Raw genomic sequence first — 27,056 nt, forward strand, 5'->3', positions numbered from 1 at the left:
AGACGATTAGTGATTAAGGCAATAGCCTAACCTAGCCTGTTAATGTTAGATAGCTACTACTAGTGGATAGAACTTTTGCTAAAAGTGAGCAATAGACATTTAAAACAATTTGCTACCATGTTTAAGAAACTATCAGGAAGCGAAAATAAAAATGAGATGACGTACAATCTCTAAACAAAAGAAATTGGCTGGTGAAATCTATCAGTATGCAGCAATGTCCATCAGCAGGTGTGGAGAATGACAAGCCTACGAGGCCAGGACATTCATTCGCCGAGATTCCACTCCTTATCCTGATGGGGCCCAGCCTGCACGAACATATCCCGTAAAGATAATTTCATATTTTGGCCACTCACTGGGATCTTGTGTTTTTGTCTGGGAGTCGGATTTAGCACGAATCTGAGTCCGGGTCCAATATAGTAGGGTCTTCGCAGGGCAAAAAACATAAAAGATTCCAGTGAGTGGCCAAAATATATGAATGGATCTTTACGGGGTATGTTCGTGCAGGCTGGGCCACATCAGGATAAGGAGGGGAATTTCCCAAGAGAAGAGGGGCAACTAAAGTTTTCGGTGGCCCACTTCAATAGGAGGATGGCGAACTGGGAGAGAGTGGAGACCAAGGCTTGTCTATTCTAAGCAAAACGATGCAGCCTTCTGTTTTTGCTGCAAACTTTTTTCACACGAGTGCAAATCTGCGCTGGTCAGGGATGGAAAAGGGACTGGAAGAATCTGTGCCACCTCAGTTCGCATGAGAAGTCACATGACCACCTAGATTTCCAGAGGTGGAAGGAGCTGGAGATCAGGCTGGTGTCCAAGCAAACAGATGATTTGATTTCAGGACCATGGACAGCCACCCGAGAGAAAACATCGCTGACTGCAATGCAGCACCACAGCAGAGGAAACGGTGACGAAATAAATAAATGCTGAAACTGATGTTGGACAATCAAATTCGATGTGTAAATAAACAAAATTAGTTAAGGCTGGGTCATTGACATAAAGCTTGTTTTACACTGCTCCAGCGAAACGAGGCCCGCCATGCATTTATGAAAGCACTTGTTTCCAAAGCTCAAATGATCTTACGCTTTAAAAAAAAAAGTTATACAGGAATATTAAAATATATGTTAAATGTTATCCCACCTGTTATAAGTGTTATTTTTTATTGTAATTGTAACAACTATGGGGTCGTGCCATGTGTGATAACAGGTGGGATATTATTAATAAGAAACCAGGTTTCCTACTATAGGTAGTTGGCTGTATAGTGGTATAGTATACTGTATACTATATAGTATACTGTATAGCAACATTGTAACTCCGATGCAGGGGTTAAAATAAAACTCATTTCTGCCTGGTAAGGGACCTCCTATAAATGCACGCGTGCACCAACATTTATGGGCATAAACATAGAATTAAATATAGTTGGAGCTCATTTCTTCACATTCCAAAAAATAAGTGGAAGCCTACCTGTTTGACAGACAGATAATGCTATCCATAGATTTCGGTATAGCAACAACACCAATACTGTCGCATGCACTGATTAAAATACCTCCTTGTCTGGGAAGGGCTTGGTGTGTTTGGTTAAAAGCAGTGCTCGAATTGAGTGAGGGTATCACATATCATTTTTGCCCTTTTCTTTAACAAAGGGTATCTATTGTTTACTTTATAATCTGAAATAAATACATAAAACGTATCTAGATTATATCAAGCGTTCTATAACAATGCTTAACTCGCTGATGCCTTATGGTAGAAACATGTTCGAAAATGCCCGCGAAAAACGTGACTCAGATGCATATGGGGATATATTGATTCCTCTCTATGACAATCTGAAGCTAAACTAATATTCTAGATAAAATTTACTTTACTATTCTGTCCCTATTAATTGAGCTTTCTCTTTCGAAAAAGAGATGTTTGTTTAAACCCAGGCAGCTTTTAGGGAAGCACTTCTGTGGTTTGGTTATACAACGGATGAGTAGCCAGCAGTTGAAGCTTACATGTTTCTGTGTCAGTAGAGCTTCTGTCTGGGTGGAAAGGTAACTTTTGAAAGTGCCATGCTTAGATTCACACTGATGTCTAAGCGTTGCAAACAAGACACTCTGGTTGGACATTGATAAATAAGGTAAGAATGCCTATTTCTCTGTCCATTATACTCTGAAACTTATATTTTCATTATCCACCTTTATTTTGAGACTTTTTCAGCCAACATGTTTTCCCCCAATCAACACACCACAACTGCATATGTTTGTCTCGCCTAGCGCGGCAGAAGGTACAGGGCCGGCCCTTGTCGCAACCCTGTTAATGATGGGTCAGCGTAAATGCATAATTATTTAATTAAATTACTGGAATTTATTTGGCCAAGTGCCACTGCGCTCTCGGTTCAGGGCGCTCTCTGCTTAGCAGCGGTCTCTGCTCAGTTTGGCAGCTGCGCAAGTGGGAGATGCCCGAGTGCTTTGCGGTTTACTGGATATTTTTAATGCAGTTTCCTTGAAGAGCACTCCGCGACACACACTATGTGGCGCTGTCGTTCAGCAACAGATGACGCGTTATCAGCCACTGACTTGTCATTCCCACTCACCACTGTAATCAAACGTACTAATGCTAGCCACAAATTCTGACTGAGCTCAATCGTCAATGAAACGCAAATACAGCTATGAGTTTCTTTCATACAAACCTAGATAAATAACAAGGAGCGCCCACAATATTCTAGCGATCCGCACAGAGAGCTGTGTGTTATGTGTTATGCTGTTAGTTGGTTGTGTTGTACTTACCGGTACCCAGTGTTCGCGGGGTCTGACCTGCCAATCAACCTGCCATCTGACAATCACAGGAATGCCTGGAATGTTCTGATGCCAGGCATCCTGGTGGTTGATGGAGTGTGTGTGTGTGTGTGGGGGGGGGGGTGGTCTGGTAGGGGGATGGAGCATTGCAAGTTAAGGCCAAGTTTAGCCATTGTTCTCTCGCTTACGTCGGGTCTTCACACGAGAAGGTCACGGTTGTTTTATACGGGTATCTTTCATATATTTGATGTAGGCTATGACCAAACAGTAGCCTGTGTGGAGTTGGGTTATTAACCGTGAATTCGTAAACTCAATCCTCTGTCTGGACAATTGTTCCTTTGTGATCTAGCCTGGTCATTACAATATGTTTTGTGCGGGGAAATGCTTAACGTTAGTAATGAGTCTCTCAAAACAAATTAATAAAAACAACACGTCCTGACCAAACATCCAGAGCATTACAGTAAACCCAGGGAGTTCTTTCAAAACAGGGCAGAATGCTTCAGGAAACAGTGCTTCGACAGTGTAAGTAAGCTAGCAAGGCATTGTTATCATTTTATAACAGATGATGATAAGCAGAGTACTCTCTCATAGTAACTTAGATGCGAGTTTCTCTTTCAAACATTCCCCTGGCCTTGTGCAAATAAACATGAATAGATATTTATATGGGTATTTCATTCCATTTGTTTTAGGCTGGCAGGAGGGCAATGGAATGTACCGATATTTAGCTGCCTTGGCAGCAGCTAATGGGGATACATAATAAATACACATCTAATAGCTACCGTTAGCCAAAGCAAGCAAATTAGCTAGCTAGCTAGTGATGTGTAACCCTAAGGCTAAGTAATAGTGCAGATGAAAAATAAAACGGGCCTCCTGTACATCTTACTGTAGAAATGATTGTGGTTAAACAAGTCTAGGTTGGAACTTTTGTATAATTTGTATTCTGAACTGGAATAAACTGATTGAAGCCTGATGCTTGTTGAGGCACACACACAGTTCTGAGTTGCTCATCTACAGCAGGAAGCGGTCTCCTGCCTGGCTGATGTTCTGGTCCAGTTTGGCACCACATACCTACGCGAGTCAGGGTTCTCAACTCTGGCATACTTAAGAAACAAGTAAAGTAACAGACTCAATGCTGAGCATGACCTCAGGGTTGCACTGTTAAAAACGGAGCCCAGAATAGACCTGTTTGTTGAAAACTAACTAGCCACACACCTCTCATTAGGATTGTGTGTGTTTTCTGTTATACATCTGTGTGAGGTGATCAATCAGTTTATTCCAGTTCAGAATACAAATTATTACTAGTATTTTAAAAGCAACAGTTCCAACCTAGACCTGTTTTCAACAAGAATTTCTACAGTAAGATGTACAGTAGGCCTGAATTTTTCATCTGTACTGTTACTTCGTGTTGCGTTATCAAAAAGCCTGTGTTCAGTTTATTCCAGTTCAGATTGAAAATTATTTATTGTATTTTAACAGCAACAGTTACAACCTAGACAGATTATTCCAGAACCCCTGCTCTAAATCACCCTCGGGTTTGTGCCATGGAGGAGATCTTCGTGGGCAATACTCAGCCTGGTCTCAGGGTAGTACATTGGTGGCCTGTTGATATCCCTCTAGTGGTGTGGGGCTGTGCTTTGGCAAAGTGGGTGGGCTTATATCCTGCCTGGTTGGCCCTGTCCGCAGGTATTGTCGGACAGGGCCAGTGTCTCCTGACCCCTCCTGTCTCAGCCTCCAGTATTTATGCTGCAATAGTTTGTGTCGGGGGGCTAGGGTCAGTCTGTTATATCTGGAGTATTTCTCCTGTCTTATCCTGTGTGAATTTAAGTACGCTCCCTCTAATTCTCTCTCTCCCTCTCAGAGGACTTGAGCCCTGGAACCATGCCTGATAACGCCGTGCTGTCCCCAGTCCACCTGGTTGTGCTTCTGCTCCAGTTTCAACTGTTCTGCCTGCGGCTATGGAACCCTGACCTGTTCACCGGACGTGCTACCTTGTCCCAGACCTGCTGTTTTCGAGTCTCTCTCTACCGCACCTGCTGTCTCTAACTCTGAATGATTGGCTATGAAAAGCAAACGGACATTTATTCCTGAGGTGCTGACCTGTTGCACCCTCTACAACCACTGTAATGATGATTATTATTATTAGACCCTGCTGGTCATCTATGAATGTTTGAACATCTTGGTCACTGTTATAATCTCCACCCGGCACAGCCAGAAGAGGATTGGCCACCCCTCATAGCCTGGTTCCTCTCTAGGTTTCTTCCTAGGTTTTGGTCTTTCTAGGTAGTTTTTCCTAGCCACCGTGCTTCTACACCTGCATTGCTTGCTGTTTGGGGTTTTAGGCTGGGTTTCTGTACAGCACTTTGTGACATCGGCTGATGTAAAAAGGGCTTTATAAATACATTTGATATATATCTCTCCAATTAGTGCACACAACAAAGTAGATTGTTGAGTTGTGACTGTCAGTGAAAAACAGAGACCCAGCCAGGCATATTGCAATTTATATATATATTTTTTTGAATACAAATTGTGGTAACATTTTTGGAAAGCAAATGGCTATTGCTATAAAGAGATGGCAATGAAAAGATTCCAATCTGTCTTTAGTTATCAAAATGCTCAACTTGAGCTAACAGTAGCCTATCTTACTGGCACTAGCGGAGAACATGGGCCATATCCCCAGTGAGTGTGCATATTCACTGTCTCAGTACCACGTTTGTTTGTTTTTGGACAATCATTTCCTCCTCCAGGTTAGATGGGCGTCATACTGTATGTGTCTCCCCTTTTTGACGGCCGATTACATGGATCAGACATCATTTTTATTTATCTGTTCGTCAGTCAGCAAAGTAGCCTACCCTAAAATGTCTGTCCTTTTAAAAAAAGATTGTGCTAATGTCTTCAGTCAAATAAAGTATAGTGGAATTGCATTAAATGTGTTTATAAAAAGGCCAACATTTCCCTGTGGGAAAAAAAGGAGAAATGTATCTGATATAGCCTAGCCTACTTTAAGCCACTATTCGCTGCATTGAACAGTGGTCTCTTTTGCGAACAGTGATTGAGTTATATTACTAGCGTAAATTATGACTATCAAATTGAATCATCACATTAGGAAAAGAAGCTCTCTTACATAAGTCTGCAAATGCGGTGATGCATGGAATGCTTTATTATAAAAGGTACATTATTAATGGTGAAAATTAGCTTCCCCAAACTTGAAATCCACAAGCCGCTTATGCACTGGAGGCTCGGAGCAGGCAGAGGGAGACCCAACCCCCTATCTGGCACAAGACTCGCTTCTTGCTAGTTATTTATCACCCCATCTGATTACATAGTTGGCCTACCCGTCTTGAGTGCATCAAACTGAGAGAAACTAGGCTAATTGAGGCTAGCCATAACATTATTGTGCTTCTCACCGTCCTACAGTTGGGCTTACACACAACAACTCCGTTAATTTCATAACCAGAATAAGAGGCTACCTTTTCTTTCTCATTTCTCATTTAATCCTGTCATTTTAATTCCATCTTCCATTGATTAGATATCACCTCAATTACTTACCACAAAATCTCTCGGCTATATTAAAATTATATTTATAAAAAAAAAAAAAATGTTTTATCTAGATATTCCAAAGGCGCAGCTTGTATGCGTGGAAGCCTGGAGAACGTAAACATGTTAATTAACGGTCAATTACTGTGAGACCGGCAGTCATTTGCAAGAAAATTACCAGCTGACAAAATGTTATGACCACCAGAGCCCTATTTGAGACCTTTCCAAAATGAATGGCAGCAGCCTCCGGGGCAGTGCTCCTTCCTCCTATGACTTGCCTGGTTAATAGTAGTACATTATATAGGGACTAGGGTGTCATATGGACGCACACAGCCTATGACTCACCATACTCTGCGTCTTTAAAACAGGTGCCAAGAGTCTCCTGCTCATCTGTGCTCTCCTCATCACTAAGGTGACGGGCCGGCCGCTTGACAGGCCGTTTCCCGGGGCGCTGGAACGTCGTCTTCTCTTTAGAGGCGCTTCCTGTTCTGCTCTTATTGTCTCCTGTCACCCACACGGCTCTCCCTCCTTTCTCTTTGACTAATCCCAGTCCCTCAGACAGCCCTCCAGAGACAGAGAGAGGTGAGGAAGAGGAGGAGGACGAAGAAGAGGGAGGGTTGGCCATGGAGAGCATTCCCTGAATGGCTTCTCGTGTGCTGGGAGAGGCTGGCGCTTCCTTACTGGAGGGTAGAGAGAGAAGAGTGATCAAGATTCACCACAAACAACTAAATGTAGTTTGAGTAAGAATTCAAATTAGATCTGTTGCAAAAACTTTGATTACGCAAGTCGTCCAAGCTTCTCAGTAATGTTACTGGAATAAACAGTAAAACAATCTTCCACATTTCGTTGGCTCCATTATCCACTTGACTTCAGAAAGATTAAAAAAAGAAAAAAAAATACATGATAGTCTGAAACAAAATGTATTCAGAGTGCTGATTAAGTGTCTGGAATTGCGAGGCAGATCCTACCTGAGAGCAGAGTCCAGCCCTGCCACCTGTTTGCTGGCCTTCAGCAGGTCCAGGATGCCCCCGGCTCCACCCTTCACTCCATGGACAGTCACGGTCTCCTCCTCATCTGTAGTGTAGTCCTCTTCAATGTCGAAGTCCACCTCTCCGGGTTCCCTGATGCGATGGGGGTCAGAGCAAGGTTTGGCCCTTGGTAGCTTCCGGGGAAGACCTGAGGAGACAAGGGTTTTCATGTTAATTTTTGTTTTTTCCGTAGCGGGTTTTGTTGCCAAGTGTGGCCTGATGGAATACGATCTAGGCCAGGGGTCTCCAACCTTTTCTAGCACGAGAGCTACTTTAAAAAAATGTAACATGTCGCAGGCAGGCACTTTTTATATGTAGCTTTCACATAGGCACATTCTTCTCTTGTACACAAAGGACCTGGCGATGAGTAGAAGAGATGTGTTTTCTGTCAATATACTTGGTAAAATAATGGTTAATAAACAGTATTTGGCATGACAGGCCCCATAAAAATTATATTTTGTATTTTCCTGAAAATGGATGTTGAAGACCATTCGATTTTGTGTGTAATTCCCCTTTAATTGCACATCTAGCAAGAGAGGAATGTGTCGGTCTAGCGATGTTTCTGCTATTAGGCCTACTGCTGCAACAAGTCATGGCAGAGTTTGTAAAACAATGGCCAACAATCATTATTAGTTCAGTCAGGTAAGCCAACTTTGCAGTTAACATTGTAAAATTGTTTTTCTGTCTAGCCACCAGACGGTTCATCATTGGCACCATTAACTGGCTACATACAGAGTGATAGACAAAATTGCTGGAAATTTATTTGGAAAGGGAAAGAGGGTCAGTTGTACAACAATGCATTCAACTGAAATGTGTCTTCCGCATTTAACCCAACCCCTCTGAATCAGAGAGGTACGGGGGGCTGCCTTCAACATCATCGGCGCCCGGAGAACAGTGAGGTAACTGCCTTGCTCAGGTGCAGAATGACAGATTTTTACCTCGTCAGCTCGGGAATTCAATCCAGCAACCTTTCGGTTACTTGCCCAACGCGCCTACCTGCCGCCCCAGATATTGTGTAACGTTTGGCTAACCAGGGGTGGCATAATGACACTGTGGCTTTGATTGGATAGTAGCAGGGAGCTTTATGTTTATCACAGTTAAAGATGGAACACATGAAAAAATGCATGTACTTTTAGAATTGCTTGGCGAGCTACTCACAGGTGGGCTGGTAGCTACTAGTAGGTCACGATCTACCTGTGGGAGATCCATACGCACGAGGTGGGTTCTAGTTTGTGGCGCCACCAACCGACAGAACCTACCCCGCACAATACACTACATGACCAACAGTATGCTCGTCTAACATCTCATTCTAAATCATGGCCATTAATATGGAGTTGGTCCCACATTTGCTGACATAACAGCCTCCACTCTTCTGGGAAGGCTTTCCACTAGATGTTGGAACATTGCTGAGGGGACTTGCTTCCATTCAGCGACAAGAGTATTAGTGAGGTTGGGCATTGATGTTGAGCGATTAGGCCTGGCTCGCAGTGTGTATATGACCAATACAATTTAATAACGATAACACTCAATGACCCAAAGGTCTCTTTAAAAACCTTCCTCAAGGCTCAGAAGGATGAACTGAATGCCCCAACAGGAGCAGAAAACTGTTGTAGTCTTCAGTAATGAATGCTATTATGAAGCAGGTGCTCCCCACTACATATTACATTCAAACTAGATGATGTACTCTCTCACCACTGAGTTTCTTCTTGCTAGATCCTCCAGCCTTGCGTCGTGGAGGGGGAGTTTCATCAATCTGCAGTTCGTCCTCGGACTCAAAATCTGACAAGGTAGACCCTCCCATAGCATGGTGCTGGAATTGAGATGCACGGCGCGCACTGTTACTTATGCCTGAACGACCACCCTTCTTCCTGTGGGCAGAAATAAGGATGGATGACACTGAAATGTAGCAAGAACAGTACGAGAGAGAGACACAGACAGAGAGGCAGGCCAGCCAGCCAGCCGGAGAGGCAGGCCAGCCAGCCAGCCGGAGAGGCAGGCCAGCCAGCCAGCCGGAGAGGCAGGCCAGCCAGCCAGCCAGAGAGGCAGGCCAGCCAGCCAGAGAGGCAGGCCAGCCAGCCAGAGAGGCAGGCCAGCCAGCCAGAGAGGCAGGCCAGCCAGCCAGAGAGGCAGGCCAGCCAGCCAGAGAGGCAGGCAGCCAGCCAGCCAGCCAGAAAGGCATGCAGCGAGGCAGGCAGCCAGCCAGCCAGAGAGCCAGCCAGCCAGCCAGCGAGGCAGGCAGGCAGCCAGCCAGAGAGGCAGGCAGGCAGCCAGCCAGAGAGGCAGGCAGGCAGCCAGCCAGAGAGGCAGGCAGGCTGGCTGGCTGCATGCCGTCCTCTCTGGCTGGCAGGTAGCCAGCCAGCCAGAGAGGCAGGCTAGCTGCCTGCCTGCCTGCCTCTGGCTGGCTGGCTGGCTGGCTGGCTGGCTGGCTGGCTGGCTGGCTGCCTGCCAGCCAGAGAGGACGTCATGCAGCCAGCCAGAGAGGACGTCATGCAGCCAGCCAGAGAGGACGTCATGCAGCCAGCCAGAGAGGACGTCATGCAGGCAGAGGAGACGGCAGGCAGGCAGAGGAGACGGCAGGCAGACAGAGGAGACGGCAGGCAGCGAGGCAGGCAGACTGCCAGCCAGGCAGGCAGACAGACAGCGAGCCAGGCGGGCAGGCAGACAGCGAGGCAGGCAGAGCGCCAGCTAGCCAGACAGCCAGGATGGCAGACAGCCAGAGAGGCAGGATGGCAGGCAGACCGAGAGGATGGCAGGCAGACAGCCAGCCACACAGAGAGACAGACAGAGATAGAGGCAGGCTGGCAGAGGTAGGCAGGCAGACAGAGGCCGGCAGAGAGAGAGAGAGGCAGAGCTTGACAGAGGCAGGCAGGCAGACAAAGTGAGAAAGGGTGAGGGAAAAAAGTGAGAGATGAAGATTTGGCGTGAAGTTCATGAAGAGTCTCCTGACCTCCCAGTCTTACCCCTGTATTTTGCCGTTGGTCAGCACCAGTTTCAATTTGCTCTTGCTCATTTTCCCTGCAAACTCCTCCAGAGGCAGCTCTAACTGGAGACGGAGAGGAATGGCACAATCCTGTTAGCATTTCACTATAATACACATTAACAATGTGAGGCTGAGAGCCAAAGTACATTTAGACTTTCAACCTTATTTGTTCCAGAGAGAGAAATGTTGAACAATCAGTCATACCTTCTTCTTGTTTTTCTTGTTTCCACATTGGAATTTCTTCAGTGTGTGTTTGGTGTGGATCTCCAGGAGGTCCAACTCGCCTGCCTCTTTCATTAAGCCCTTTTGACCCTTCTTCTTGGGGCTGGGGGACATATCCTTGGGTTTGGGGCCTCTCTTCTTCCCCGGGGGGCGGCCTGGACTCTGGGAGACAGCTAGAGGGGAGGCTTTGGGGAGGGGGGTGGGGAAGCCCTGTGTAGAGGTGAAAGGAGCCGCAGGACGGCCTTGCTGGAAGATGTCCTGTGGTGGCAGAGAGGAGAAGACGGAGTCTCAGTAAGCCAGACTGAAATTTGATGGTGCCTCACACTATAGGTGCGACCTGAACTGTACTGGCTCAGATATTTTCTATGGAGGACGAACAACCAGGCCAGCCCAGTAGCTTGGCTCGGTCAGTGTACTCTATGAAATATTTCCCTCTGCCTACCTCAACCAGTCGTATCTCCTTGGCCAGGTCCTTCACTAGACGCTGAGTCTCTATGGTCTCTGGAATCTCCACCTCGTGGTCAGTCAGCGACTAGCCAGAGCACAAAAACATCACAAAACACAAAGACTACTGCGCCCAATATAACTAGCTTCATGACACCTTCATTCCATTGTTCATAATGTTTATGACTGCCTATGACAGGTGTTATTATGTCTTATGTAGCTGCTATAAAGGCTTAATTAATGCATTCATAAGGGGCCTACAATAAAGAATCACCTCTTTGCGTGTCCACATGCGGAAAGCATTGTTGAGGGCCTTGGCTCCGTGGACCAGGTAGGAAGCAGGGTGTCTGCGGTTCTCTCGCAGACCTGTAAAGTAGACCAGTATAGAAGTTATCAAGGTTCCTGACAAACATTGCCCAAACAAATGCAGTTCAGCAGAGGTGGGGGAAAAAACTATGATTTATGATGAAGCGCCTCACCTCTGAATGTGTCCAGCAGGTGCTTGCCAACATACCAACACACTGTCTCAAAGTTTGGAAACCTGAACAGGTCTGCTGTACTCAACCTCTTCTCTATTTCATATGCTCTGATTGGAAGAGAACACAGAACACAGGGAGAATGGTATTAGACATTTGGTATTTAAGCAATAAGGCCCAAGGGGGATGTGGAATATGGCCAATATACCACGACTAAGGGCTGTTCTTACACACGACCCAACGCGGAGTAATTAGAGCAGTAAAAATAAATGTTTTGGCATACCCGTGGTATACGGTCTGAAATACCACAGCTGTCAGCCAATCAGCATTTAGGGCTGGAACCACCCAGTTTATAATAGAATGTAGAGTAGGAATACACGTCTCTGGTACAATGGTAATATAAAACGTCTCTGGTACAATGGTAATACACTGCTCAAAAAAATAAAGGGAACACTTAAACAACACAATGTAACTCCAAGTCAATCACACTTCTGTGAAATCAAACTGTCCACTTAGGAAGCAACACTGATTGACAATAAATTTCACATGCTGTTGTGCAAATGGAATAGACAAAAGGTGGAAATTATAGGCAATTAGCAAGACACCCCCAATAAAGGAGTGATTCTGCAGGTGGTGACCACAGACCACTTCTCAGTTCCTATGCTTCCTGGCTGATGTTTTGGTCACTTTTGAATGCTGGCGGTGCTCTCACTCTAGTGGTAGCATGAGACGGAGTCTACAACCCACACAAGTGGCTCAGGTAGTGCAGCTCATCCAGGATGGCACATCAATGCGAGCTGTGGCAAGAAGGTTTGCTGTGTCTGTCAGCGTAGTGTCCAGAGCATGGAGGCGCTACCAGGAGACAGGCCAGTACATCAGGAGACGTGGAGGAGGCCGTAGGAGGGCAACAACCCAGCAGCAGGACCGCTACCTCCGCCTTTGTGCAAAGAGGAGCACTACCAGAGCCCTGCAAAATGACCTCCAGCAGGCCACAAATGTGCATGTGTCAGCATATGGTCTCACAAGGGCTCTGAGGATCTCATCTCGGTACCTAATGGCAGTCAGGCTACCTCTGGCGAGCACATGGAGGGCTGTGCGGCCCCACAAAGAAATGCCACCCAACACCATGACTGACCCAACGCCAAACCGGTCATGCTGGAGGATGGTGCAGGCAGCAGAACGTTCTCCACGGCGTCTCCAGACTCTGTCACGTCTGTCACATGTGCTCATGTGCTCAGTGTGAACCTGCTGTCATTTGTGAAGAGCACAGGGCGCCAAAGGCAAATTTGCCAATATTGGTGTTCTCTGGCAAATGCCAAACGTCCTGCACGGTGTTGGGCTGTAAGCACAACCCCCACCTGTGGACGTCGGGCCCTCATACCACCCTCATGGAGTCTGTTTCTGACCGTTTGAGCAGACACATGCACATTTGTGGCCTGCTGGAGGTCACTTTGCAGGGCTCTGGTAGTGCTCCTCCTTGCACAAAGGCGGAGGTAGCGGTCCTGCTGCTGGGTTGTTGCCCTCCTACGGCCTCCTCCACGTCTCCTGATGTACTGGCCTGTCTCCTGGTAGCGCCTCCATGCTCTGGACACTACGCTGACAGACACAGCAAACCTTCTTGCCACAGCTCGCATTGATGTGCCATCCTGGATGAGCTGCACTACCTGAGCCACTTGTGTGGGTTGTAGACTCCGTCTCATGCTACCACTAGAGTGAGAGCACCGCCAGCATTCAAAAGTGACCAAAACATCAGCCAGGAAGCATAGGAACTGAGAAGTGGTCTGTGGTCACCACCTGCAGAATCACTCCTTTATTGGGGGTGTCTTGCTAATTGCCTATAATTTCCACCTTTTGTCTATTCCATTTGCACAACAGCATGTGAAATTTATTGTCAATCAGTGTTGCTTCCTAAGTGGACAGTTTGATTTCACAGAAGTGTGATTGACTTGGAGTTACATTGTGTTGTTTAAGTGTTCCCTTTATTTTTTTGAGCAGTGTATAAAACGTCTCTGGTACAATGGTAATATAAAACGTCTCTGGTACAATGGTAATATAAAACGGCTCTGGTACAATGGTAATATAAAACGGCTCTGGTACAATGGTAATATAAAACGGCTCTGGTACAATGGTAATATAAAACGGCTCTGGTACAATGGTAATATAAAACGGCTCTGGTACAATGGTAATATAAAACGTACATTTTAGTCATTTAGCAGACGCTCTTATCCAGAGTGAATTATAGGAGCAACAAGGGCACGTCAACAGAGCCTTGTCGGCTCGGGGATTCAAACCGACACGTTACTGGCCCAACGCTCTAACCGCTAGGCTACCTGCCGCCACGTATAACGTGAGCAATTTTCCAAATGGCATTCTAGTTTTGATGTGGAGAGAGAGGTTGCTAAGATCAGTTGAGAAAAGCGGAGTACCGTAGGTGATGTGACTAATGTTTTAGGTAGAGGCAGGGGTGAAGGGACTCACCGGAGCTGCATGTCAATGTTGAGGCTGTGTAGGAAATTCCCTCCGAAGGCCACACAGTCCACAGGAGTCAGCACAGCGTGGATCCATCCTGAGACACACACACACACAGGTACATGTGAACAACTCACACATATACAGGTAAACTATTAATTTATGCATGTACTATTCGCACATAATATACTGAGTCCTGACGAACTCCACCGGAAATGTACTGCATGTCAAACACAATAGCAGGCCTGTCACAGGGCTATCACCGGACAGTTTATTTGGTACACCATCCCGTTCACAAAAATGGATCACTCCTACAGAGAGTGAGTCCCGTGGCCACGGCTTGCAATACAAAGCAGGCAGACAGGCATCCAAGTTACTGTTTGATTGAACGTTAGAATGGGTAAAATGAGTGACTTAAGCGACTAAGCGTGGTATGATCATCAGTGCCAGGCACAGCAGATTCAGGATCTCAGAAACGGCCGGCCTCCTGGGCTTTTCACGCACAACATTGTCTAGGGTTTCCCAAGAATGGTGCCACAAACAAAAAAACATCCAGTCAGAGGCAGTCCTGTGGACAAAAACAACTTATTGATGAGAGGTTGAAGGAGAATGGCAAGAATCGAGCAAGCTAACAGGCAGGCCACAAACAGACAACGGCGCAGTACAACAGTGGTGTACAGAACGGCATCTCGGAACACACAACTCGTTGGTCCTTGTCATTGATGAGCTATTGCAGCAGACGACCACACCAGCGGGCACGCGATCACCAACACTGGACAATTGAGAAGTGGAAAAACATTGCCTGGTCTGACAAACCCCGGTTCCTGTTGAGTCATGCTGATGGCTGAGTCAGGATTTGGTGTAAGCAGCATGAGTTCATGGATGACATTGCGTCAGCATGGTCAAACATCCCTGTGGGATGTTTCCATCTTGTAAAATCCATTCCCCAAACAATTCAGGCTGTTCTGGAGGCAAAGGGGGGGTCCAACCCGGTACTAGATGGGTGTACCTAATAGTACACTACATGGATATACTCTAGATCCCGCAAACTCCACTTTGGAACTCAAAGCCAGTTCCACTGTGTTTTCATCATTGCCCTCTAATCAGGGACTGATTTAGACCCGGGAAACTTCTGACAACACTGAATACCTGTTGGGATGAAGAGCGAGGGTGAATACCTGTTGGGATGAAGAGCGAGGGTGAATACCTGTTGGGATGAAGAGCGAGGGTGAATACCTGTTGGGATGAAGAGCGAGGGTGAATACCTGTTGGGATGAAGAGCGTGTTCCCTTGTCTGACGGAACACTTGTAGCACATGTCCACCTGGTCCCCGAAAAACATCTCGTTCTGATTGGACGAGGAGCTCCAGCGCTCAAACAGGGCCAGGTTGGCTGGCGTGGGGGAGATCAGGTAGAAGATCTTCTCACCCTGAGAGACACACAGACATTTATCTAACAGTGCTTATTAAATCAACCTTTCAGTTGATCAACATTTTATTCCACATGAACGTAAGCTTTGCATGCTGATCAGACCGGCCACGTAGCGTGCGCGAGAGTTGCAAAATAAAATGTACACATACATTTTATATAATAAATTCATCCAAACTGCTCGCTGGAGTCTGCATAGCCTGGCACTAACATAGAACTTGGTTCTATTTCAGACGCTTGATGTGCTGCAAGTCCCGCCTCTCCCATCTAACTCATACTCAAGGTGGTGATTGAAAGATCCACACTCCAGTTGGTGGCGGTAATGCACATTAAAGTTGGTTGCCAACTGCCATATAAAATCCACAGAAGAAGGATGAACTTATCAAAGAAAACAAACTAAAAACAAACTAGGTTTCTCCTTTTTATCTGTGGATTAATTGTCGGAGTAGAGAACGCATGATTTTGTATGACTCAACATGGATAAAAATTCTACAAAGTTCCAGCTAAAAAAAGGACCATATGCAATCCAAGTCAAATAACAACCCAATGTTTATCTCCAAGGACAAATTTGTTAGCAACAAGCTAGCTAAATGTCCATGTGTTTCGACCTGTCCCCAAATGAATATAGTTGGTTTTGATATTTTAACACGTCTGGTGCAGATTGACAAAAATCAACATGCGCACACCATGCACGGAGCCTGTCTGGCCAGTATGTTAGCAGCAGAGCTCATTTTCATCCATCAGGCAGACACAGCACGTACAATTATGAACAACGTAAAGGTAGTAATGGATAAAATACATTTAAATGTTGAATCTCCCGTAACACCTCTATATAGTGAGTATGCCAAACATTAGGAACACCTTCCTAATATTGAGTTGCAACCCCCCCTCCTAAATTCTTCAGGTCATTGACTCTACAAGGTATCAAAAGGGATGATGGCCAGGTTTTCCGTTGTGCCGCCGGACAACGTGACCGAGAACATTCATTTCCCGCATTTTATCCCATTTAGATGGTAATTAACCTGAACAAAACATGCAACTCCTATAATGAAGCAGCTAATAAAACTATAATTTTCAACTTTTTGCCAAAACGTAATTCGCGGGAAAAAGGGAAGACACCATTCTAAACTGCGCACCTGATGTGAGAGTATATGATAGAGATGAAAATCTCTGTTTGAAACTTAGAAAGACATAAAGATGCAACAACTAGGATGAGTTGCTAATAATATGACTAGGATTGTAAATTTGGCTTCTGGACAACGAAAGGAAGATAAGAAAACCAATAGAACAGGAGAGAAATTACATGAGGAAGTCTCATGTTGTTACTCCTATGACCAGAAAAAGTTAAATATTCCTTGCTATTAAAAAAGGCAAGCCACAAATAATAACATTAGCATAGCCTTGGGAAGTAGGGTGGCTGAGGGTTCTGAAAAATCAGAATGAAAAAAAATATTAATGTTTTTTTGGGGGGAAAAATATTATTTTCACGAAAGTAGTGCAGTGGGCCTTTACTAGTCAGGCACTAGGGCTGCAGAATCAAGTGCACCTACCGTCAACAGCTCCAAACAAATAGGAAGACAAGGATTATTGTTGGGTTTTTTACAGAAATGTTTGGTGATCGACTAGGAATGGCTTGGAGATCAACCGGTAGGGGACCACTGGTTTAGAGAGAGATTAGAGGAACAATAGAGCGCATAGTACCAGGCCATTAGCTAGTTTGGTAGGCTACAAATCAGCGCCTTTCATTTGCACAGTTTTGGATTGGGATTACCTTGACCAACAGTCACAGGGAATTTGACTGCGGTCATGACTCGTGACTGCCGGTGTGGCGGTAATACTGTCACTGCAACTGTCCTACTCCTGGCATCTACTACCATAACTTTTCAAAAGGCACTTAAATGTTTTTGTCTTGCCCATTCATCCTCTGAATGGCACACATACACAATTCATGTCTCAATTGCCTCAAGGTTTAAAAAGCCTTCTTTAACCTGTCTCCTCCCCTTCATCTACACTGACTGAGGTGGATTTAACAAGTACCATCATTAAGGGATCATAGCTTTCACCTGGTCAGTCTCATGAAAAGAGCAGATATTCTTAATATTTTGTATTTTATATTTATTTTTTATTTCACCTTTATTTAACCAGGTAGGCTAGTTGAGAACAAGTTCTCATTTGCAACTGCGACCTGGCCAAGATAAAGCAAAGCAGTTCGACACATACAACAACACAGAGTTACACATGGAATAAACAAACATACAATCAATAATACAGTAGAAAAATCTATACACAACATGTGCAAATGAGGTAGGATAAGAGAGGTAAGGCAATAAATAGGCCATGGTGGCAAAGTAATTACAATATAGCAATTAAACACTGGAATGGTAGGATGTGCAGAAGATGAATGTGCAAGTTGAGATACTGGGGTGCAAAGGAGCAAGAAAGAAAAAAAAATAACAGAATGGGGATGAGGTAGATTGATAGGCTATTTACAGATGAGCTATGTACAGGTGCAGTGATCTGTGAGCTGCTCTGACAGCTGATGCTTAAAGCTAGTGAGGGAGGTAAGAGTCTCAGTGTATAACTATCCAATTGTGCATGTCAGCACAGCAGGAAGATTGCCTAGTGCCAACTGTCCCATAACGGCGCTCTTCTTACCCGTAGTACATGGTACCAGACAGAGGTGCCTCCGAAGTCGATGTGGAAGTCCGTGTAGCTGTCCTTGACCCCCATGAGGCAGTACTTCTGGACATTGGGCCGCTCAAACACTGACTCCTCAGGCCACAGGTTCTCCACCCACGATAGCTTCCTCACTATCTTTGGAGTCTCCACCAGATTGGACAGCCTGGTACAGAACATTGACATTTTGTATATTTAAAACACCAGATTTTACAACAACAGTACTTAAACTACTCTTTTCTGCAGAAACAATTATTATGCCAAGTAATTTCTTACACTCTCAGTATGGCTCTGGCAAAATGGAACTTTTGATCAACCAACTGATGTACTGGTGACAAGGAAGACCACTAGAAAGCAATACCAACCAATGAGTGGACCGGAAGACCCCTAAAGAGCAATACCAACCAATGAGTGGACCAGAAGACCCCTAAAGAGCAATACCAACCAATGAGTGGATCGAAGTGACCCAAGAACAAGCAGTGTACCTGGTCTCAGAGAACTCCAGGCTGATGACGTTGAGGACTCGGTCTCTGTTCGGGCTGTTGTAGTACTCCACAAAGTCCCCTAGACACATCTTCAGGTCAGCTTGGCGAGACACGTCAATCACATCAACCACCCTGTCTGGACCTACAGACAACACGCAATCAACACATAATCACATCTTGCTGCTCCCCAGACGTTATTATCCTATAGTGATCAGGGCTGTTACGGTGAGCGTATTACCGCCACACCAGCGGTCACGAGTCATGGTGGCAGTCAAATTCAACGTGACCGTGTAGTCACGGTAATTAGGCTTCTCCAAAGTCTGACGCTAAACACGTGTATGTGACCAATACATTTGATTTCATGCTGCTGATGGTCATTAGAAGCCTACCAAACTTGCTAACTGCCTGGTGCTCAGCACTCTATTGTCCCTCTAATCCTTCTGACATCAATGCAAATGTACCTGAAAATCTAATCAAACACTTCATGAAAGCCCATGTTGCGCAACATTTCTATAGGCTATGGAATTGCGTGCGAAAACAGAGTGATGGCCTCTATTAGAGGAGGATCCCATCAGCTTTCTATAGGCTAGGCCTACTGTATATATATTTCTCAACTTTCCTAATATTAAGCACATTGCTTCTCTTTACAACAGGAGTATAGCCTACCTGGCTGGCATGAACATGAACCACGAGAAAAGCGTTCTCCATTCACTAATTGGGTGCATAGATTACATTACATTTTTTTCTGCTGCCCCTGTTTTGATACAGGTGCATGATAATGGTCCATTCTAAATCAAAACAAATTTCACACATATTACGTAGTATACGTAAAGACAAGATTAAATCAAGAATAGTCTGAAGGGTGACACTATTAGCCTATCACTGAATGATGCCCAGCTTGTGTGCAGTAAGGCAAGACACTCATGCCTTTTTTTGCGACTTTTTCAAATCATAGTCGCACACCTCATGTAGCCTAGCCCATAGGCCTATATGTTTTGATAAGGTTAATATCACAACTAAAGTGGCCAAATAACTTCTTAAAATTAAGCACATTAATCCGCTTTACAACGGGTGTAGAGCCTAACTGGCATACATACGCAGCGCGTGAGTTTCTAGTTTGGGGAAGATAATTTTCACCATAAAAATGCACCTTTCTAATAAAATCATAATATGCATAATGGCATTTGCGGTCACTTTTGAGAATGGAATTATCCCGCTAATGGAACATTCGCGCTTATAGCCTACTGACTGCCATGTGCGCATTGCTGCGCTTACAATGTGAAGAAATAGCCTATTAGTTTTTCAACACGAGGTTACATACTCTGATAACCTACACTGAGTACCAGCTAAAACATTCTGGTCTGTTGTGTTCCAGACTATATTTGGAATATTTATTTCTCGCACAGAATAGGTCGACTTTTGTACTTTAGGGGATAGTAGATTGACATAGGCTAGTGCTTTCGCGGTTCGTTAGGCCTACTCATCTTGTTGGCTCACGAAAAGTATATGTGGACAGTTGTTCCAATATCTTCAATATGCGCCTCGGAATGGGATGCGCGCAGTTACGTCCCTGATGTGTCTGTCTTCACTTGTAGCCTGTGAGAAAGACCCGATCACATGACGGAGAGACATTTGAGTGAGGTGCTCTGCAGCATGCAGCTGGGAGAAGGGAATTATTATTTTTTTTTTCAGCCCAGGGCACAACGGCCACTGTCCACAAAAGGCATGGGTTAGGGGGCATTACAGCCACACAAGGGGGGATGCCTCCGAGAAATTCAAGGAATTATCAAGTACTTGTCAAATTGTGAATGAGAGACTGATGAAGTCTGTACAGCCTGCACAAAAAACAGAGCAGAGCTCATGCCTTTCATGCGACTTTTTTCAAATCATCATTAGTTGCATTACGCAGCCTTAGAATATATTAAAAATCAAAATATTAAGCCCAACGTTTGTATCACAACTAAAGTTACATAAATAACCGCTCAACACAGAATAGTGTTAAAAAAATAACAAAGATAAATAACCGCTCAACACAGATTAGTGTGCACTCCCTCAGAATGTTTGTAGAAAATATCCTTTCTATTTTATTCAGCTATGTTCAATTGTATTCTTCATACTATAAAATAAAATAATGCCATGGAATTCTAAGCAAATCTTGTCTGCTAAATGAACTAGTGTCGCCCACAGCCATTTGGCATAGCCAGACCAGGACCTAACATAAGGACAACGCATAGTATGCTTTTCTTTTCTTCTGAAATAGACTACATTTTCTTCATATCGTGTTTCTTTAGACCTGTCTAAAATAAATAATGGCTTTAACGTGATGTGTAGGCTATATAACATGGATGTATTAGACTTTTTTTAAATGTAGATGTTCCAAAGGTCTGTATCAGTGGCTTGTAGGCTTTGCGTGGAAGCCAGGAGAAGCTAAATATGTTTACGTTAATTAACGGTCAACTACCGTGAGACCTGCAGTTATTTGCTTGACAATGACCGGCTAAAGAAATTTCATGACCGCCACAGCCCTAACCATGATCATATACAACTTCACAGAAAAAGTGTTGCGGGAGATAAGACATTAGGTTACTCTGATAACCTACAATAGGTCACATCTCCCATGGTAATGAAATGTCGTTGAGATGTGACTAGTTGAAGAGCAGGTGTACTGTGGGAGGTTTACATTGACATTTCAATCATTAAGCAGATGCTATTATCCAGGGCGACTTCAAGTCAGTGCATGGGGCGGCAGGTAGCCTAGTGGTTAGAGCGTTGGACTAGTAACCGAAAGGTTGCAAGATCGAAACCCCGAGTTGACAAGGTAAAAATCTGTCGTTCTGCCCCTGAACAAGGCAGTTAACCCACTGTTCCTAGGCCGTCATTGAAAATAAGAATTTGTTCTTAACTGACTTGCCTAGTTAAATAAAAGGTAAAATAAAAAATGTATAAATTGAACTAAGGTAGGTAAAGGTAACATAGCAGAGAATTTAATTCAGTGTTCTATTTAATTATGTGGGTAAAACCACCACAAAATAATGGCATGTAAAACCAAAATGGCCCCTAAAAACGGGGAGGATTACCAATATAGTGCTCTACGTCATTGACTCCGAAGTTCCCCGGGGGAAGGCTCATGCCCAAGCCGTCCCTCCTGAGGACCATCACGGGAACACTGAAGGAACGCTCCTCCAGGAACTCCACAGTCAGCTGGGCCCCCGACGGCTTCAACAGCACCTCGTCAGCACTGAACAAAACACAGATTGGGAGAGCATGAGGGACATATAGAAATTGAATAACTAGAATAGGCAAAGCACCGCTAGTCTGAGTACCAGTCTATTTAGCTAAGATTCCACTCCTTGCCAGTGCCAAAGAGACTGGCCTTTCGGGAATCTCAACGTTTAATATGCACTGGATTTTACAGCAGAGTTTTTCATTGAGTTTGAGTTTATTTTATTTTTACAGGGACAGTGCACATTAATCAACGTTCCATTGCTTGTTGGCAGTAACATAAATATTTTCCATGACATGTGTTGCCTCAAAAATAGAATTAGTGTTTAAAACAAAGTAAAAAACAAATATTTAGCTGTTAGATGGGCAAGTTGAAATGAGCAAGCTTAAAAAAAACAAGATGTTTTGTGGTTGGAATTGCAGTATGTATTTAGTTTGAGAATTTAGATGTGAGCAACCAGATACCAATGTGTTCTGTGGAGAAAAAAGTTCCAATATTTGCATAAATTGGTGTGATTAGAGGATAGCTGTGAGGGTTATCGAATCAGGATGAATTCCTCAGTTCTCTTCGAGCTCATTAATGATAGAATGTTCATATATGAAGACGACAGAAAGGCCAGTCTCTTTGGCACATGACATGGAGTACAGTGAGTGGATTAGCTAAAGAGACTGGTATTGCCGCAACAACAAGCAACAACAAGCTAGCTAAATGTCCAGGTGTTTCGATCAGTCCCCAAAGTAATATAGCTGGTTAACAGTTGGTTTTGGAATTTTAACCTTTATATCATGAATGCGTCTGGTGCGGATTGACAAAATCAACATGCGCACAATGACAGTACACTCAATGTGGATGTCATGGTATTCTGATGCAAAATTCTACCCACATCAAGTGTGTTTTATGTTTCCGTCTACGGAACATTGCCACGTTACCACCTATGACGTCACAGCCTGAAGCTGAGCGACTCATCCACGCCTTCATCTCATCCCGTCTGGACTATTATAATGCCCTGTTTGTTGGCGCATCTGCCAAGTGCCTAAGGCTACAATATGTCCAAAACTGTGCTGCACGTTTCCTACCCACACCTCCACCGGCTCCTCATATGCTCACGTGTTGAATTTAAAATTCTGGTTCACACCAACCAAGCTATCCACAACTCTGGACCCAAGTACCTGCCTGACCTCATCCTACCCTCCTGCCCCACACGCACCCTTCGTTCATCCAGGTCCATCTCCCTTCAGCAGCCTCACAGCAGACTGAACACTTCACCACACAGACAGTGTGGTGAAGAAGGCGCAACAGCGCCTCTTCAACCTCAGGAGGCTGAAAAAATGTGGCTTGTCACCAAAGACCCTCACTAACTTTTACAGGTGCACAATTGAGCGCATCCTGTTGGGCTGTATCACCGCCTGGTACGGCGACTGCACCGCCCACAATCGCAGGGCTCTCCAGAGGGTGGTGCGGTCTGCACAACGCATCACCGAGGCAAACAACCTGCCCTCCAGGACACCGACAACATCCGATGTCACAGGAAAGCAAAAAAGATCATCAAGGACAACAACCACCCGAGCCACTGCCTGTTCACCCCGCTTCCATCCAGAAGGCGAGGTCAGTACAGGTGCATCAAAGCTGGGACAGAGAGATAGAAGCTGTTTTTCAATCTCAATGTCATCAGATTGTTAAACAGCCACAACTAGCAGAGGTGGCTGCCTACCTACAGACATGATATCATTGGCCACTTTAATAAATGGAACACAAATCACTTTAATAATGCTTTAAGAATGTTTACATATCTTACATTACTCATATGTATATAACGTATCCTTCACTATCTATTCTTTGCTATCTATTGCATCTTAGCAGCTCTGTCACTGCTCATCCATATATTTTATACTTATATATTCTCATCCCATTCCTTTACTAGATTGTGTGTATTAGGTTTTGTTGTGGAATTTGTTAGATATTAGGTTTTGTTGTGGAATTGTTAGATATTACCTGTTAGATACTGCTGCACTGTCAGATCTAGAAGCATAAGCATTCCGCTACAATCGCAATAACATCTGCTAACCATGTGTATGTGACCAATACAATTTGATTTGATATGGATGACAAGGCTTTCAGTTGTGTGACTCTTTGGCTGTGGAACACACTTCCAGTCACTATCAGGGCTACAGAGCTTCTGGCCTGGTTAAAGGCACAGTTAAAAACTGAGCTTTATAGAAAATTACTTTTATTTGTTGTTTTCTTCAGAGCCTCAGGTGTGAGAAAAGCACTTTACAAATGAAATGTCTTATTATTATTACTTCAACGGAGGGAACCAGGGCAGAACTGTAGAGTTAGAAATAATGATTAGTGTGTCACTCCACAATGATACATTAACTGAATACAAAATACAGATTTAAAAGGCCATATTCTGGACCACTCGGATAGAGTTGAGACACTATACTGTATGTCAAATAAAATTAATTTAAATTGTATTGATCACATGCGCCGAATACAACAGGTGTAGACTTTACATTGAAATGCTTACTAACGAGCCCATTCCCATCACTGCCGAGTTAAAAAGTAAGACAAATATATGTACGCAAGCAGAAGCTTTACGCTTGAATTCATTTAGGTGTCAGTTTGGGTTCTTCCTCTGGGAGGGGGTGATTTTAGGTAAATGTAAATAGTAGATATAAAGACAGTGTGGAAGAGAATGAACATGTACTGCATAGACATAATGTAATATGGGAGGTTTACCTTGGGAAGGTGCGGCTACGTAGCTCTCTGACAAACTGTGGAGTGCCAGTCTTTACCGGTCGACCAGAAGTGTCTCTTCCTCCAGTGGCTCCAGCATCAGCCTGCTTGGCTCCTCCACGCCGCTTTCTCACTGCAGAACATAAAGGGGACAACAACAGATTGGGATTACAACCAGAACCACACTACTAAAGGCAGACCAGAAGGCCAAAGAGGAATTGGCATGTGCATTCCTGTAGAGCTGGGTTTACTAAACCTCTCCTTGAGTACCCCCAGCCATTCCACGTATTTAAAGTATTCAGAACTAGCACATCTGATGCAATAGATTCAAACAGGTCTGAAATACATGTCAAATATAACGAGACAGCCTGGAAATCAGATTGAAAGTGACAAGAGGGACTTACTGACAGAGGGCCCATGGGTGACCTGACAGTTGGGGCAGTGGTACAGGTCAATCTCTGCTGCTTTGTCTTCCTCCACTCCAACACAACTAAACAAAAAAAACAATAATGTACACAAACAAAACCAACTTACTCAACTAGCCTACTGTAAAAAGTTGGAAATTAGTAAAGCTCAATGACACTGAAATATAACTTACCTTCCATGGAACCAGTCTTGACAGATGTCACACTCGATCATGAAGCGTGTGACATCATAGGGTAGGCGACACAGGCAGTATACTGGAACCGACGCCATACTGGGAGTGTATGGGAACTAGCACTGCTCTGTGTCTGACTGACAGTTAGACCTAAATCTATGATAGTCTAAATTGGAAATAGGTTAGGGTTGCATTGAGCGCTTAATATATATATATAGTTAAAATGGTGAGGGTACTGAAGCAGCACAGGGCAGTGCCAGTAACAGGTTAACGGTTGTGTCACTTCACTGGGACTAGGTGCCTGTCACACTGTACTGGCCATGGTCAGGCACCTGTTGAACGGGTAGAAAAGAGAGCACAAACGTATCTGTTAAAAACGTATACAGGGATTTGGGTGTTAGGTTAAGGGTAAGAGATATAGGCTAGTCTTACTAACAGAAAGTGTCTTGTTAGTTAGCTACTAACGTTATACTTGGCTTGCTAGCAGTGGGTCTTGTAAGGTAGCCCCCGATTAGCTAAATATAGCTAGCTAACAAGATGCATATTAAACAATATAGCTACAAAAGTTGGCTAACTAATAATAACATGGCGTATGGGGAGGGGTAGGCCTTGCAAACTGACAGCTTTCACATCTGAATTAAAAATCAGACAAACATCATTATTGGCTAAGTAACGTTAGCTTGCTAGTACTAGGTAGGAAAGTAACATTAGCTAGCAGCTTAGCTACATACGTAAAGATTGCAGCCTGGCTAACAATAATGGCTTAAGTAGCTAGCTATGTAAACCAATGTTAACTAACAAACGAAAAGTACAGTTAATTTAACGTTACCGATGGCTAGCAAGCTGGTAATAATTTGTATTAAATGACTAGCTATATATTAGTTAGTTGCAATTCAAGACAATACATTTCAGTATTTGGCTACTATAACTGCTGTTTATACACTAACTTAGCTGCTAGCAGAACATGCTAACCACCGTTGGCTAACGTATGCAACCTAACTAGGTAACGCGTTAGCTAAACATCGGATAAATCTGTATTAATCTAGCTAGTTTAATATCTAGTATTTCATATTCGTTCATGACAAAAAAAAAGAGTATTGGAGTAGCTGTATGTAAGTTGCACGTTCAGAAAAACGGTCCGAAATCATTTCTTACCGGGATTTTATTGTCTGGTTGCTGCAGAGGCCACCGGCCAAGCATTCGAAATCGGTTAAAATCCGTACAAAAGACCGAGGATCGATGAGGCCTTATTATGCAGCGAAAAGTATTTTAAAAATTCCCTTACTGCATAGGTTTTTTTTGCCACAAATTATGTCCAGGTGTGTAGTTTGTCACCAAATATATATTGCAGGGTTTGAATAGATTAAAAGACAACTACATGAGCAATGTTACTATAAACAACTCAGAAATAAAGACATTTGTGATGGAGCAACGGCATTTCAAACCACTCGCAAAGAGACTGTCTGCAGTTGAAATAACAATAAAGTTGCGCTAGTAGCGGGCCTTCAAATGTAGGCAGAGAGGAAGAGGCGAAGCGAGCGGCATAACTGGGCCCAAAATCTGTCTACTCCAGCAGGTGGCGTTTTTTCGCTCACTAGGCGATTAATTTTTGTATGGAGGTCAATGAGTGAGTATCGAATTTGGTTAACAAAAAATGTAATGGCTTATTTGCTACGTGTGGCTTATTTGATTGAATATACGTTTCGTAATGATTAGATTGTTATGAGTGTATCGATATAAGTAGGATATGTGATATCCCGGCAACTTTGAGAAAAAACACTTCATATCGGAGTTGGTCCTGGTTGTCACTAGTTACTACAGCCACAAAGTCAGACTCCGCCCACTTCCACAATGTATCCTCTTAAAATGTGCTTTTAAATCTAACTTTAACCACACTGCTAACCTTATGGCTAACCCTAATCTTAAATTAAGACCAAAAAGCACATTTTCGTTTTCATGAATTCTTACGATATAGCCCATTTGACTTTGT

At 44.1% G+C, this 27,056-nt stretch overlaps 1 protein-coding gene across 1 annotated transcript in view; it reads right to left on the bottom strand.

The window, feature by feature from the left end:
• Positions 1-26,562, bottom strand: part of LOC120059087 (histone lysine demethylase PHF8-like) — a 29,777-nt gene extending 3,215 nt beyond the window's left edge. Inside the window, exons 1-17 of the mRNA XM_039007880.1 lie at positions 26,222-26,562; positions 25,067-25,398; positions 24,873-24,958; positions 24,472-24,601; positions 21,587-21,747; positions 18,510-18,651; positions 18,004-18,190; positions 15,187-15,349; positions 13,931-14,018; positions 11,456-11,562; positions 11,251-11,342; positions 10,975-11,064; positions 10,515-10,790; positions 10,291-10,373; positions 9,023-9,198; positions 7,271-7,478; positions 6,648-6,982 (exon numbers count right to left, since the gene is read on the bottom strand). Of these exons, the coding sequence (XP_038863808.1) occupies positions 6,648-6,982; positions 7,271-7,478; positions 9,023-9,198; positions 10,291-10,373; positions 10,515-10,790; positions 10,975-11,064; positions 11,251-11,342; positions 11,456-11,562; positions 13,931-14,018; positions 15,187-15,349; positions 18,004-18,190; positions 18,510-18,651; positions 21,587-21,747; positions 24,472-24,601; positions 24,873-24,958; positions 25,067-25,164 (2,422 nt within the window). The 5' untranslated portion in view covers positions 25,165-25,398; positions 26,222-26,562. The remainder of the gene's footprint in view (positions 1-6,647; positions 6,983-7,270; positions 7,479-9,022; positions 9,199-10,290; positions 10,374-10,514; positions 10,791-10,974; positions 11,065-11,250; positions 11,343-11,455; positions 11,563-13,930; positions 14,019-15,186; positions 15,350-18,003; positions 18,191-18,509; positions 18,652-21,586; positions 21,748-24,471; positions 24,602-24,872; positions 24,959-25,066; positions 25,399-26,221) is intronic.
• Between the last annotated feature and the right edge of the window lie 494 nt (positions 26,563-27,056).

Source organism: Salvelinus namaycush, chromosome 14 (assembly GCF_016432855.1).
Source record: "Salvelinus namaycush isolate Seneca chromosome 14, SaNama_1.0, whole genome shotgun sequence".
Taxonomy (NCBI): Eukaryota; Metazoa; Chordata; class Actinopteri; order Salmoniformes; family Salmonidae; genus Salvelinus; species Salvelinus namaycush.